Genomic DNA, 14112 nt, shown 5'->3' with positions numbered 1-14112 from the left:
TAAATGTGTTCTACTTTTTTGGAAGGAGAGATGAAACAGAATTGTGCTCAACATTTTCTTTGTTTATTTTTAAAATGTGATGTTAGCAAGAAAACAAAAAAAAGAAATGTTTACGTCAGAAGGAGAAAAAACAAACTACCTATATGTGTACCATGCCCAGTCCTTCTTCCTTCAAGGAAAGCCCTTTATCTAGTAAAGGCAACTGAGGTCAGCAAGGGCTAAGGGGAAGAAGATCAAAGGTGAAACTAGGAGGAGGAAAAGGGAGAAGTGGCATAAACAGCAGTATGTTTTGTCTTCATTGTATTTAATGTTACTTTGACCCAGAAGAGGCTTTTGTTGTGTGAGATTATACATCATAGAATTTCCCCCCTTGTCTAGCCAGCTAGAACATGGTCAGAATTTATTACTTTGAATATTTATTTGTTTATATATAACCTAATAAAATTTACTTATTGGTTACTTTCCCTCTAACTTTTTATTTTGATTAATTTCAAACCTAGAGAGAAGTTGAAAGAATGGTAAGGTGAAATCCTGTATACTCCTCACCAGAATTCACTGGTTATTAACACTTTGCTCACTTGGTCTTCATGTGTTTCTCTCAAATAATTTATGAGAGTAGGTTGACATAGCTATCAAGACACTTTACTCCCAAACTTTTCAACATAATCATTAACCTACCTAAGAAAATTACCAGTAATTCACGTCCTTTACAACTCATGTTCAAATTTTCCCAGTTTTCCTAAAAATATTTGTTTAGCCTTTAAAAAATTTAATCCTGGGTCCATTTGAGCATTGCATTGATTATAATATCCCCTGGGTCTCTTTACTTTTTGTTTGCTTGCTTTTTGTGATAATTTCCCCCAAAGATACACATGTATTTGTTTACCAAACTGGATTTTAAATTATTTCTTGACAGGGACTATCTATATCTTATACTTACTTTCATTACAGCTATTCAGTATAGGTAGGTAGGATATAGTTGGACTTAATCTCACTAATATATTTGGTGGTGTAGCTAGACACGTGATGGCTAACTGGGCCTTTTTTGCATATCCTTTTTTCAAAATAACTTTGATCTTAATAACATTAAGGTTGGATTTTTACTATTGGGAGTAAAAATTCTGTAATATTAAAAATTAGCTATTGTTTTCCCTCAAGAAACCCAATGACAAATACACACAGTAAAACAGTTATTGGAGGACTATTTCTTGAAAATGGCAATATATCATGATACAAGGTTTCTGTGGTTAAATGAGGTTGGGGGAATGCTGCATTCTGTATATCCCTCTTGGAGGTGGATGATACACTTGAAAAGTGTGGGAAAAGCTATTCTTAAGGATGTTTTGGCACTCAGCAGTTTTTCATCTTTGTAGTCATTTGTAGGAGGTACTCAACCATCCTTTTGTTCAAAAATTTGAGAGTCTTCTCAGTCAAGAATTGTCTGAACTTTTAGCATACAAAGATGAATAAGTTAAAATCTGTGGCTTTAAGAAGCTTACAATCTAAAGTGAACAAAATGCGTGAAAAATAAGTGCAGTGTAATTGTACAAGCACTGTTTTCTTTAGCTACCGTTTATTGGTGTTTACAGTATATTGAGCACTATGCTAAAGGTTGCACGTACACTGTTTCACTTAATCTTCACGAAAGCTCTGAGGGGTATATGGTATTCTCTGTATCTTTTCTAAGCTCTGGTTTTCTGAAGCTGAGTACAGGTAAGTAACTTGCCTAACCTCATAATACTAATGAATGGTCAGCCTACTTAATGTATATCCTTAACCACTATACAAAATTTTTGTTTTGGAATTATGTACAAAATACAGGAAGAGTGGTGGTTCTTCCAGGAGGATGGACTGTGTTAGAAAAAATGGTTTGATTCGTGTTTTAAAAGGCAGGTGGAGGGAAAGATGTACAGCGAGCAGTGCCTACAGAGGCACAGACTGTAGAACTGGGTTCCACGTGTGTTTGGGTCTAGGTCACTAAGTGGGATAAGTTGGCAGGAAATGAGGTTAGAGGGCCAAGTGGAGGCCAGATTATAGACACTTCTTATGCCAGATTAAGTAGTAGGCAATGGATAGGATTTTAAGCAGAAAAGTGATATGATCAGGTTTGCATTTTAGGTAAGGGTCTCAAGCTGCAGGGTCAGAATTGGATTGGAGAGATAGGAGACCAGTGGCACTCATGCCATAGGAGATTGCTCTGTTCAGACAGGTCATAGTTACACAAGACCCAAACTGAGTAACAGGAGAAAGACATGTCCGTCTCTGAGACTAATATTGTTTACATTGAGCTAAATGTAAACTTAGTTTGCATTTACCTTATTAAAGCAGTTTTTCTCAGTTGCCTTAGAGAAAAGCAAAAACCACATCATCTGTGCTAAATTTGTAGATTTTTAAATTTTCTGTTGGACTGGGGATTAGATTCAAAGATATTTCATTACCTGCAAGTTTACAGGTTAAATGTGAAGTTTTATCAACCTTTATGGAAGTTAAGGAATAACAATTTCTAGCTTTGCAAGCAAAGCTCTTAATTTGAATGTAAGTGGAATTGTCAATCAGTAATGTAAGGGAAAATACTGTCTTATGCCACTGATTTGATTTTCATATTGTGATAATAATTTTCTGTACTACTGGGACTAAAACTTTCATTTTAAAAAAGTCAAAAATGTATTTGCATATACTGGTTTAGAATAGAAAAAATTTTAAACCGTGTGATTAGTGAATGATAATAATTTCTTGCTATAGCTTATCTGTCAGGTGATAAGCTGCAGTGACTTGCATTGGATGAGTGAGTGCTTTAGAATCTAGTCCCTGATTCTTTTAAAAGACAATCAGAATAGTAACACTAAACTTAACATTGTAGGCCTCATATCATTGACTCCACTGTATAACCATTCAAAATTATGGTGGAATGGTCCATATGTAGTTAAAGTTATGTTTTGTCTTCATTGTTCTTAGCTATTTGCCATATTTTTCTTTTATTTTTAGGCCTGCAAAAATTCAATCTGTCTTGATTTATCTACTAATTGTTTGCATGGAAGGTTGACAGGAAACAAAGTAGTAAACTGGGATGTTAAGGTAAGTTAATAATAAATGATGGGCAACATATTATGTAAGTTTACTGATCCTTTAAAAAGGTTTATCTTTTAAGCACCACCAGATTGATGTGAATAATAGGTTCCATTTAAAATATTTGCAGGCAAGATAGTTTGAAGGATAAACAGATAAGCACTTTTCATATGTTAGTTTACCTAATCTTTGTAACAACTTTACAAAATGGAAATTAATATAATCCTCATCTTATAGATGAAGAAACTGAGGCCAGGGAAATTAGTAACTTGGCTAAGTTTCCTGAATATATTTTGTTAAGCTATCCAAAATAGTCACTTGGAACTTTGAAGCCACTTCCTCCACCTTTTTTGTAAACTTAAAGTAAAGGAGTCAGTCCTATTTCTACTGTAGATACATCTTTTTTTCCCCATGACTTATTCTCCTGTTTGTTATGCCTAATTGCCTTGTGACAATTGTCACCTCTTATATCATTAGTGTTACACTATGAAGTCTATTTATGTAGTCATGTTTGGAATTCTTAAACTTTGCAAAACAAAGCTGCGTTAAAAACATCTGGCCTTGTCTCTTGAGTATTGATTATGTTGACCCTTGAGGCTGCTCTTTAAAGCAAATGTGCATGCAAAGGTTCCTTTACCTTAGGCTATCCTATACATTGCCTAAAGGTTTAGCAAATTGTAGCCTCCCACATGCTGTGTAGATATTAAGTGAGAAAATTGCCTATGTTTTATAGGATTAAAAATCGTAATTTTCTTTTTCAGGACATCATAAACTGCATAGGTGGATTAAATGTACTCTTTCCTCTAATGGAACAAGTCAGCCACTTCAGTGAAGGACAGATTCCTGAAGGATTGAATGAAAGCACAGTTTCTGAATTGATAACACCTGTAGAAGGAGATTGGGTGGTACTGACCTCCACAAAGGCATCAGGTATTAAGCTGAAATTAACACAGTATAATCATTGAAAAATTGGAGAATTAATTGAAAAATAGATTAAAATGTCTTGCTACCTTTAGGAAGAAATTTAACTATTTGTGGTTGAAGCAGCCCTTCCCTAATTCTAATGGAGTTCAGAAAGTTCATAATATTTTGGTCAAAAAACTTAAGATGTTGGTTATACTCTTGACTATCCTTAGGTTGTACTCTTAGCAGAAATCTGACAACATTGTTAAATTCATGGTAGAGAAAATATATGTGTGCATAAGTGTATAATATGCAACCGCTGCTTTCTCTGATATTTAGGTTCTACAGGTGACCTTTGGATGCAAATTCCTGAATCAGATTCCTTGTTTGTTACATTATGATATAGGACATGTGATATAAAATGATTAGAAAAATTATGATAATTAATGACATGTTCACAATTCCACAGAGTCAAGACTAGAGAGAAATTTAATTGCAACATTTATCTTGATTGTGAAACACTTTATTCAAAGACATCCTATTAACCAGGACAATCTTATTCACTCCCATGGAGTTGCCATTCTTGGAGCCTTACTTCAGAAGGTGAGCTGGTCTAACATTATGTAGATATGGCTGATTATAATTACCAGTTACTGGTTGAGGTTTTTTCTTTTCCCTTTTTTAAAAAAATTTATTTTTTATTTTATTTTTTGGAGGGGGATGGTCATTAGGTCTATTTATTTATTTATTATTAGTTTTTTTTTTTTTAAATGGAGGTACTGGTGATTGAACCCAGGACCTCCTGCGTATTAAGCATGCACTCTACCACTTGAGCTATACCCTCCCCTGAGGTTTTTCTTTACAATAAATAAACATATTTTAAAAATTATACCATTATAGCTTAAGTTATATTCATGGATATAATTTATTTGATAAGCAGCCTTTGAAAACTTCTATTGAATCACCTTATACAAGAATTACTTACCTTCTATACTTAAAATTACATAACAGTGTATATAACCTTTGATATACAGAACCTTGTGTGTTAACTTTGGTGTTTGGGATATTAGATCATTTAAAGACTATTTTTGAATATGATATTAGGAATATATGTTCTAGAATTCCATCAGAAAAATTAATGTTTAAATTGTTTATATTTTTCTAACAAAGATTTTTATGTTTATTAGATGTTCTGAACTAATCATTCGAAATTAGGGCTTAATGGCAGCTATTTAAACTGAACTTTACAGAACCCTCTTCTGTTTGGATTTCAGGTGCCAAGCACCTTGATGGATGTTAATGTATTGATGGCAATTCAATTGCTCATTGAACAGGTATCATTAGAGAAAAATATGCAGCTCCTGCAGCAAATGTATCAATATTTACTCTTTGACTTTCGTATTTGGAATCGTGGAGATTTTCCCTTTCGAATTGGTGAGAGCAGGCTGTTGGATAAAATTTCATAGTTGTTTTAAAAACTTAATGACCACCTATGTATTAACAGTGAACTTTCCATTTTAGGTCACATACAGTATCTTTCTACCATCATCAAAGACAGCAGGAGAGTTTTCCGAAAGAAGTATGGTGTGCAGTTTCTCCTAGATACACTTAGGATTTACTATGGGTATGATATCCTTATTCCTTCTCAGTTGATACTGTTTCTGTTACTTGATTGGAACACTAGATTGTTTATTTTCCAACAATTCTAATAACTTTAACTTCAGAGAGCCAGGATGTTGTGGAGGTTAAAATGATGAACAGTGGATCACATGTGCATATATTAGGTTTGAATATATTATGTTTCATTAATTGCCTGGCTATAGACAACTTACTCATGCTAAAGTTTTTCTGGTTAGTGGCAAGGAGATAATAAAACTGTATGTCTTTCTGTGGGTTTTTTGAGGATTAAAATTAAATGAATTAATAATGCGTAGAGCATTTTAGAACTGTGTCTGCCACATAATGGGGAATAAATATAAGCTGTTTTTTACACTTTATACCTTTGTCATTGCAACTCCTAACTTCAAAAGGTTTGTTTTCCTTAAAAATAAAAAGCCAAAGATACTATAATACATGGGAACATCTTCTTTTAAACTATGAATTATTTTATATACAAAGTACAAAAATGTAAAAATTGAAAGTTTCAATGCTTCTTTTACTTTCTCTTTCAGGAGTGATTGTAAATATAGTGAGCTGTCTCTAGATGATATTCGAACAATAAGGACTTCTTTGTATGGACTAATTAAATATTTTCTGTGCAAAGGTGGAACCCATGAAGAGATACAAAGTATTATGGGTTACATAGCTGCTGTCAATGAAGAAGAACAGGTATTATGCTCTTGATAAATGTTATTTCTTTTTAACAATTTAGTTTCTATATCATCTTCTTTCAAACATACATATATAAAAATGTTTATAGTGTCACATATAATACTATGTAGTTAAAGAAGTAAATTGTGTCTCCTGAATGAAAGTTTAATAAAATAAATGATAGTGTAATAAAATACTTTAATTGGCTGAAAAGTAATGTGTGGAAATAGTTGCTCATAAATATACATGATGTATATTTAACTATCATCAAAGTTACGGGGCAGATTTCTAACATGAATTTTAATATGTCATAGGTTCATAAAAATTTTACATAAAGAGTAAATTATAAATGTATTTCTATGTTTAAGTACTTTTACATACACTATTCATTATACTCAGAGCTGCCCTTTAAGAAGGTGGTTCTCAATGTATGGACCCACTTACCTGGGAGTTTTTAGAAATGCAGATATATGGCTGAATCAAGCCTTCCAGATGATTCTGATGCATAGTAGAATTTGAAAAACACTGATATAAAATATATAGACCAGGAATTACTCTTTCCATGTGCACATTTGGAAATATATCTTCAGAGAGATTAGGTGACTTAAAAAGTCACACAGCTGATAAACTTGGGACTAGAGCCCAGGTGTATCTACTGTTGTTTCTTGCTGTTGCAGTTTACCACTCTCAGCACCAAATAAGAGCAAGCAGCCTTAATTTATGTTGACTCAAATATTTTGTCCTCTATCATGAAATATGCGTTGTGTACTGAGTGGTTAATAATATATGACTTCATAATTGGTGTTATATAAATGAGTTAACCTAGGGTGTTTCCCTAAAAGGTTGAACTACTTCAAAAATTTCTCATTATTTAGAATAAAGAGTAATCATAATATTTCATGACAGCTGTATTGTCACCTATGATTCATTGCCAGTGATATTTTCTTGGTCAATTTAGTCGAATTATTTGTTGAAAACTTACTGCACCTAGACTAATACTAGATATTGTAGATATACAATGTTGAATGAATTATCATTCTTACTTTTAGCCTAATGGAGGCAGGAATAGATAAGAGAGGTTTATAAATAATTATGAAACAAAAAAGAATGATAATATCTACAAGAGAAATACAAAGTCCTATGAGGCTTTCAGAGGAGAGTGTTACATGTTGAGGAGACTAGGAAAGGCTTTATGGAAGAGATAGCTTTTCATATGGGCAAAGCAGGATAGGTACGGTTCAGCAGGTAAATATGGGTAAGAGGATATACAAAAGGAAATAGAATAAGCCAGGAGCATAAGGGTGGGAAAAGGCTGGGCTGGTTCAGAAGATATCAGATGATCCAGTTAAGGTAGAACATTTAATGGGTACATAAGATTTAGTTAAATGACTATTTGTGGTTTGACTGTATTTGTGCTTCCATATGTAAGTGTGGTTGTTTTGTTTTGTGTTGCTTAATTTTAAAAGCTTTTTGGAATTTTGGACATACTCTTCAGTCTCCTACGGACCAGCCCAACTAGAGGTCAGCTTTTCTTACTGCTGTTTGAACCAGGAAATGCTGACATACTTTATGCATTACTCTTAAATCAGAAGTACTCTGACAGAATAAGAGAAATCATTTTTAAGGTACAAACATTTCTTAAGTGTCTTTTTTGGGGCTTTTATGGATATGTGGATTTCCTTTGGAACATACCCATTCTATGCCTGTAAATTCTTTTTCATATCTACTTCTATCTAATTTTAAATTGTTCAATTTGTTTTGATATATATATATATATTTCATGTTTTCATTGTTTATGTAATTAAAAACTAATTATATTATAATCTGATCAGTAATTTCAGTGGAAAATCTACTTTATTGTACCATCCTCAATACACAGCCTCTCATCCCTGTTTTGAGTTACAGTGGCTCTGTGTGGCAGATCATACTAACCTTATTTAGCACCTACTGTTAGTCAGACACTGAAGCCTTTTCATTAGTCTATGTAGTTTTTGCAACAACTTTATGAAGTGAATATTATTATTATTGTCCTCATTTTACAGATGAAGAAACTTAGGGAATTTAATAACTTGTCAAAAGATGTAGAACATATTTTATTAAGCTATCCAAAATATTCCAAACTTTGAACTTTGATTGAAGCCACCCAGTCCACCTTTTTGGTTAACTAAAATTAGAGAAGTCAGTCATATTTCTACTGCCAAGTACATTATTTTTCATGATTTGTTCTTCTGTTCATTATACCTGATTGCCTTGTGACAGTTGTTACCTCTTCTATCATTAGTGTTAAATTACGAAGTTTACTTACAGGGTCATGTTTGAATTGCTTGTGTTTGGAATTCCTAAACTTTGGAAGACAAAGGTGCATAAAAATATAGTCCGACATAATCTCTCTTGAGTATCGGTTATGGTGACCCCTGAAGCTACTCTTTAAAGCATCTGCCCACACAGGGTTCCTTCATGGAGATTAAATGTTATTTCTTTAGAATGGCCTTGCAGAGGTTGTTCATGATATTATCTTGCCAAAATTACCTTTCCATATAGGGTTTCATTAGGGTTATTACTTTGTAAAATGTTGATCAAACTCTGAGAAGTTATGGGTTACTAATTGGTTCTCCCATTTTAGCATATGGATGGATTGCTTCACAAAGTATTTCCTCATTGTTGAAAATTATTTTGACAACTGTTACATAAGTGGATTAGTAGATTGATCTAGAAATATCTTTGTTCTCTTTCAGAACACACTTCCTTTCTTGCAAGCTTCAGGATTTGTTTCCATCTACACCTTACACATTAAAAGAAAATTTAGATTATTTGTTTCACCTGAAAAGAAATTTATATAAACTAGGGTTTTAAACATATTAATTATTCAAATATAGTTACATTTCAATCCAGTTTATTTTTAAATTCATTTTTTAATGATAGCAAGATATGGAGTGTTCCTCCCTATTAGTGCTGACCTTTTTAAAAAATATACTTGAGGAATAAAATGGTGCTCCAAAATAACTATACTAATATTTTATTCAATATTAGCCTAAGTGACAAACTGTTTTTAGTTGTCTGTATTAAGAAGAATATATTACTGTTGTGATCAGGTTATGGAACAGATGTTGAAATGCACGAACGTTTATGAACGAAGTAAACAACGTATTAGACTCAGAGAAGTTGGCTACTCAGGACTGGGACTCCTTCTTAATGAAGCACTTGTTAATACTTCTCTCATTAAAAGCCTCACCAATCAAGTCATAAGTACAGGTATGAATAAGGCTAGAAATACTGATACATTTAAGAAAAGTTCTTCACAGTAGTGTAATTTTATTTGGTGTCTCTCAATTTTTTTTTTTTTTTTCTGGAGGTTCTTTTTCCTCAGGTTGCTTTTAAAATTACCTGTTACTTGATTCAGCAGGGCTTTCCTTAGATACTTTTTAAAATGTGCCTTTGTTGTTTTTGTCTCCCTAGGACATAGCACAGTTCCTTACTTGGTAGTCCTTTAGTAAATGTTTATTGACTGAGTGATTAGTAAATAATTTAATCTATGTAAGAAGAAAAGGACACTAGAGAAAATATGTACAAAATATTATTTTTCTTTCTTACAAGCAAAATGAAAACTAATTTCGTATATTCTTTTTTGTTTCTAGTTTTGCTTTTATAAGCGTTTTTTCTTAGTACTCACTACAAACTAGAATTTGTATCAGATGTTAAGAATTCAGAAAGGTCTTGAGTGATTTATCATCTCATTGACAAGACATGTACATAAAAAGATACATAATAGCATAAGATCCAAGCAGTATGGACAATATATTCAGGCAATCAAAAGAAAAGAACAGTTGTTTGGAGCTTACTCGGGAAGATGTCAAACATTCTAAACTTATTGTCTTCGTAAAATTTGAACATATTTATAATTCTTATTTAAAATGAAACAGTTATTTCAGCATTTACATGACAATTATAGTTCTCTCTTTGAGAAAAAAGATAGCTCGAAGTATCACACTCTGATTTCAAATTATACTGCAAAGCTGTGGTAATCAAAACAGTATGCTGCAGTATGCATAAAAATAGACACATGAACAAATGGAACAGAATCGAGAGCCCAGAAATAAAACTATGCATATACAGTCAACTAATATTTGACATGGGATCCAAGAATACTCAATCGGGGAAAGATAGTCTCTTCAATAAATGGTGTTGGGAAAACCGAATATCCACTTGCAAAAGAATGAGAATGGACCCCTGTCTTACACCACCTATAAAAATTAACTCAAATGAATTAAAGGTTTAAATGTAAGAATTGAACTATAAAAGTAGCAGAAGAAAACACAGAGGTAAATCTCCTTGACCTTCGTCTTGGCAATGAGTTTTTGCGTGTGACGCCACAAGCACAAGCAGTAAAAAGTCAAACAGTGGGACTAAATCAAATCAAAAAGCTTCTGTACAATGAAAAAAAAAATGAAAAGGCACCCTATGGAATAGGAGAAAATGTTTGCAGCCTATGGAATGGGAGAAATGATAAGGGGTTAATATCCAGAATACATATAAAATCACACTTAATAGCAAAAAATCCAATAGCAAAAAATGTGAGGAAAGGACCTGATTAGACATTTTTCCAAAGGAGATATACAAATGGCAAACAGGTAGAAGAAAAGGTGCTCAACATCTTTAATTATCATGGAAATGAAAATCAAAAACACAATGAGATATCACCTCCTACCTGTTAGTTTGGCTGTTATCAAAGAGACAAGCAATAATAAGTGCTGGTGGTGAGGATGTGGAGAAAAGGGAACCCTTGTGTGCTGTTGGTGGGAATGTTAATTGGTGCAGCCACTGTGGAAACAGTGTGGAGGTTCTTCAGAAAGTTAAAAATAGAACTACTATATGATTCAGCAGTCCCTCTTCTGCTTATATATCTAAAGGAAATGAAATCATATCTCAAAGAGATATCTGAATCCCCCATGTTTGTTGTACCATCATTCACAATAGCCAAGACATAAAAACAATTGAAATGTCCATCAGCCGATGAATGGATAACAATGATGTAGTGTATATATAGATATATATATAATGGAGTATTGACCAAAAAAAAAAAAAGAAGCAAATCCTGCCATTTGCAACAACATGGAAGAGCCTGGAGGGCTTTTTGCTAAGTGAAATAAGTCAGGCAGAGAAGGACAGATACTGTGTGATCTCACTACATGTGGGAAAAAGAAAATTCAGAAACAGAGTAGATTGATGGTTGCCAGAGCCGGAGCAGAGGGGGAAATGGGTGAAGGTACAACGGGTGCAAACTTCAAGTTGTAAGATAAGTAAGTTCCTGGGACCTAAGGTATAGCATGGTGACTATAGTAATAATAGTATATTGTATACTTGAAAGTTATTAAGAGCAGATCTTTAATGTCCTCACCACAAAAAGAAATACAACTATGTGAGTTAATAATAGGTGTGTTAACTAGCCTTAATTGTGGTAATCATTTTGCAATATATACATATATCAAATCATCATGTTTTATATCTTAAATAATGTTTCATGTCAATTATATCTTAATAAAGTTGGGGAGAAAATAAAGGGCATCTGTTGTTGACAACAGAAAAAAAAATAAAATAAGAAATGAAATGATTATTTCAGCATTTACCACTGGTTCTTTCTTTGGTTATCTCCAGTATTTAATTTTAACTGTTTTTTTTCCATCATAGATCCTGCTATTAATTTCAAAGATCTGTTATCTGTGGTATATATATCTCACAGAGCGTATTTAAATGTGAGGGTGGTCATCTGCAGAAAGGTTAGTATACTTTAAAGTTACATGCTTTAAAAATAGCTGTGTTGTTATGCTGTGAATAGCTTTTAGATTGACTATTTTGTATCAGATAAATATATTTTAATATCTATTATATGACATAATTTTATAGTTTCCTTTTTTGAGGTGAATTAACTATATGTAATCATAAGAAATCAGCATGTAAATTTGCTTTTTTTAGCCATACATGGGCTCCTGGAAATACACCCTTTCTGGAGTCAAAAATGTATTACTTGGAACAGTTTATTAAGAATCTTCAATTGTGATTATTTTTAATTCATATACTATATTTTAGAGTTTCTGAATCTTTTGAACTTCGTATAAAAGATCTTCTGTAGCTTGTTTGTAAGTGTAGTCCAACAATGGTTTGCCTTCAGTTCACTCATTTAACCTTTAACTAAGTTAAGTATTCTTATCCTGCATGCTTCTTCCTGATTATAACCTCTCTCCTTTACTGGTAACCACTGACCAGTCTGGTAATTAATTTGCTTCCTTGTTTTTCTTTTTAATTTTATTCTCTAGTTATGTCTCAGTACTTTTCCATTAGTAAGTCTGGATGTATCTTTCTCTTTAATGGTTACATTTTTTTTATCCTATGACTATTCTGTAAAGTATTATCTGCTTCCCTGTTGATGGACATTTAGATTGTTTCCTTCAGTTAAGAACATTTTTTTTACATATATCTTTACCTATTTGTGGTAATACATGTTTGGGCATAATTCAGGAAATGTAATTGCTCTGTGAAAAAGAGTATTCACATTTTACATTTTGATAGATTTTGCCATATTGTCCTTGAAGCAGGTCATGTAGATTGATCCTTTTCCTTCCAGTGCGCAATTAGAAACAGCTTTTTTATCCATGATGTGTCTATAAAATAGCTGTAAAATAAGTCTTGTTTTATGGAAATTTTGAAGTCATGAAATCATGAAAAATTTCTTTGCCAGCCAAAGTTTAATATGCTAAACTTGGCTACTATGTCTAAAATTGGTAGAGTAGTGGTAGCTCACTGAGCATTAAGTGAGGAAAGAAACTTCACATGCCATTGTGACTCATTGCGTCTCACTGCTTTCTTTTTGTGTGTGTTGTTTAGTCTTTTATTATGAACATTTTTCTTGCTACAGTGAATGATCATTGTATAATTCTTTTGTTTTCTGTTTTTATTGAAGTATAGTTGATTTACACTGTTAGTTTCTGAGGTACAGCAAAGTGATTCAGTTTTATATATATATACATATTTATATTTATTATTTATTTATTTATATTTATTTATTGTATGTTTCATTATTCAGTATTTATATATATATACATACACACATACATTTTTTGGATTCTTTTCCAATATAGTTTATTACAGTATATTGAATATAGTTGCATATGATGTACAGTAGGACTTTGTTGTTTACCTGTTTTATATATAGTAGTTTGTGTCTGCTAATCCCAAACTCCTGATTTATCCCTCCTCACCCCCTTCCCACTGGTAACCATAAGTTTGCTTTCTATGTCTGACGACTCACTGCTTTCTATATTAGTATCAGTGTACTACCAGCATAATTCATTTCTTGCTATGAAACTTGTCGGAGTTCATACCAGCATAATTCATTTCTTGCTATGAAACTTGTCGGAGTTAGAATTTCTGATAAAAGAGGTACTCTAAACACTGGGAACCAAAGTTCTTTTCGTCTATGTAGAAGTTTATTGGCTTTATGATTAGAATATCTTAAAGATGTTAACTGCACTTCTGATAGTATTTGAGAATTTGTTCTTATGCAAAAAATGTGAAGTCCGTTGAAATACTAGAGGTTATACATGTTGCCTTATCAGTGTCTGCTCTTTAATTTCAGTTTCTTATTCCAGCTAAATAGCAGCATCCATCTTATTGGAAATAGATTTCTGTACTTAAAGTACGGTTTTTGTTTTGTTGGTACAATACAGAATTCAAGAGAAAAATGTTTTTGCCAAGCAGCTGTTAACTTTACCTGGGGAAAAATGAGATGGGAAAACATTATTCTTGGGATACGTAGGTTCTATCAAAGTGTCTTTTGTG

At 32.6% G+C, this 14112-nt stretch overlaps 1 protein-coding gene across 5 annotated transcripts in view; it reads left to right on the top strand.

Annotated features, from left to right (window-relative positions):
* The window catches only part of NBEAL1 (neurobeachin like 1), a 129177-nt gene that overhangs the window by 53883 nt on the left and 61182 nt on the right, over nucleotides 1–14112 (top strand). For all 5 annotated transcript variants that reach the window (XM_031451969.2, XM_010991745.3, XM_031451968.2 and 2 more), the window contains 9 exons: nucleotides 2986–3075; nucleotides 3828–3996; nucleotides 4439–4572; nucleotides 5244–5403; nucleotides 5491–5593; nucleotides 6141–6297; nucleotides 7746–7904; nucleotides 9372–9531; nucleotides 11965–12053. In XM_031451969.2, the coding sequence (XP_031307829.1) occupies nucleotides 2986–3075; nucleotides 3828–3996; nucleotides 4439–4572; nucleotides 5244–5403; nucleotides 5491–5593; nucleotides 6141–6297; nucleotides 7746–7904; nucleotides 9372–9531; nucleotides 11965–12053 (1221 nt within the window). The remainder of the gene's footprint in view (nucleotides 1–2985; nucleotides 3076–3827; nucleotides 3997–4438; nucleotides 4573–5243; nucleotides 5404–5490; nucleotides 5594–6140; nucleotides 6298–7745; nucleotides 7905–9371; nucleotides 9532–11964; nucleotides 12054–14112) is intronic.

Source organism: Camelus dromedarius, chromosome 4 (assembly GCF_036321535.1).
Source record: "Camelus dromedarius isolate mCamDro1 chromosome 4, mCamDro1.pat, whole genome shotgun sequence".
Taxonomy (NCBI): domain Eukaryota; kingdom Metazoa; phylum Chordata; class Mammalia; order Artiodactyla; family Camelidae; genus Camelus; species Camelus dromedarius.
This window is presented reverse-complemented; position numbering and strand designations above follow the sequence as displayed.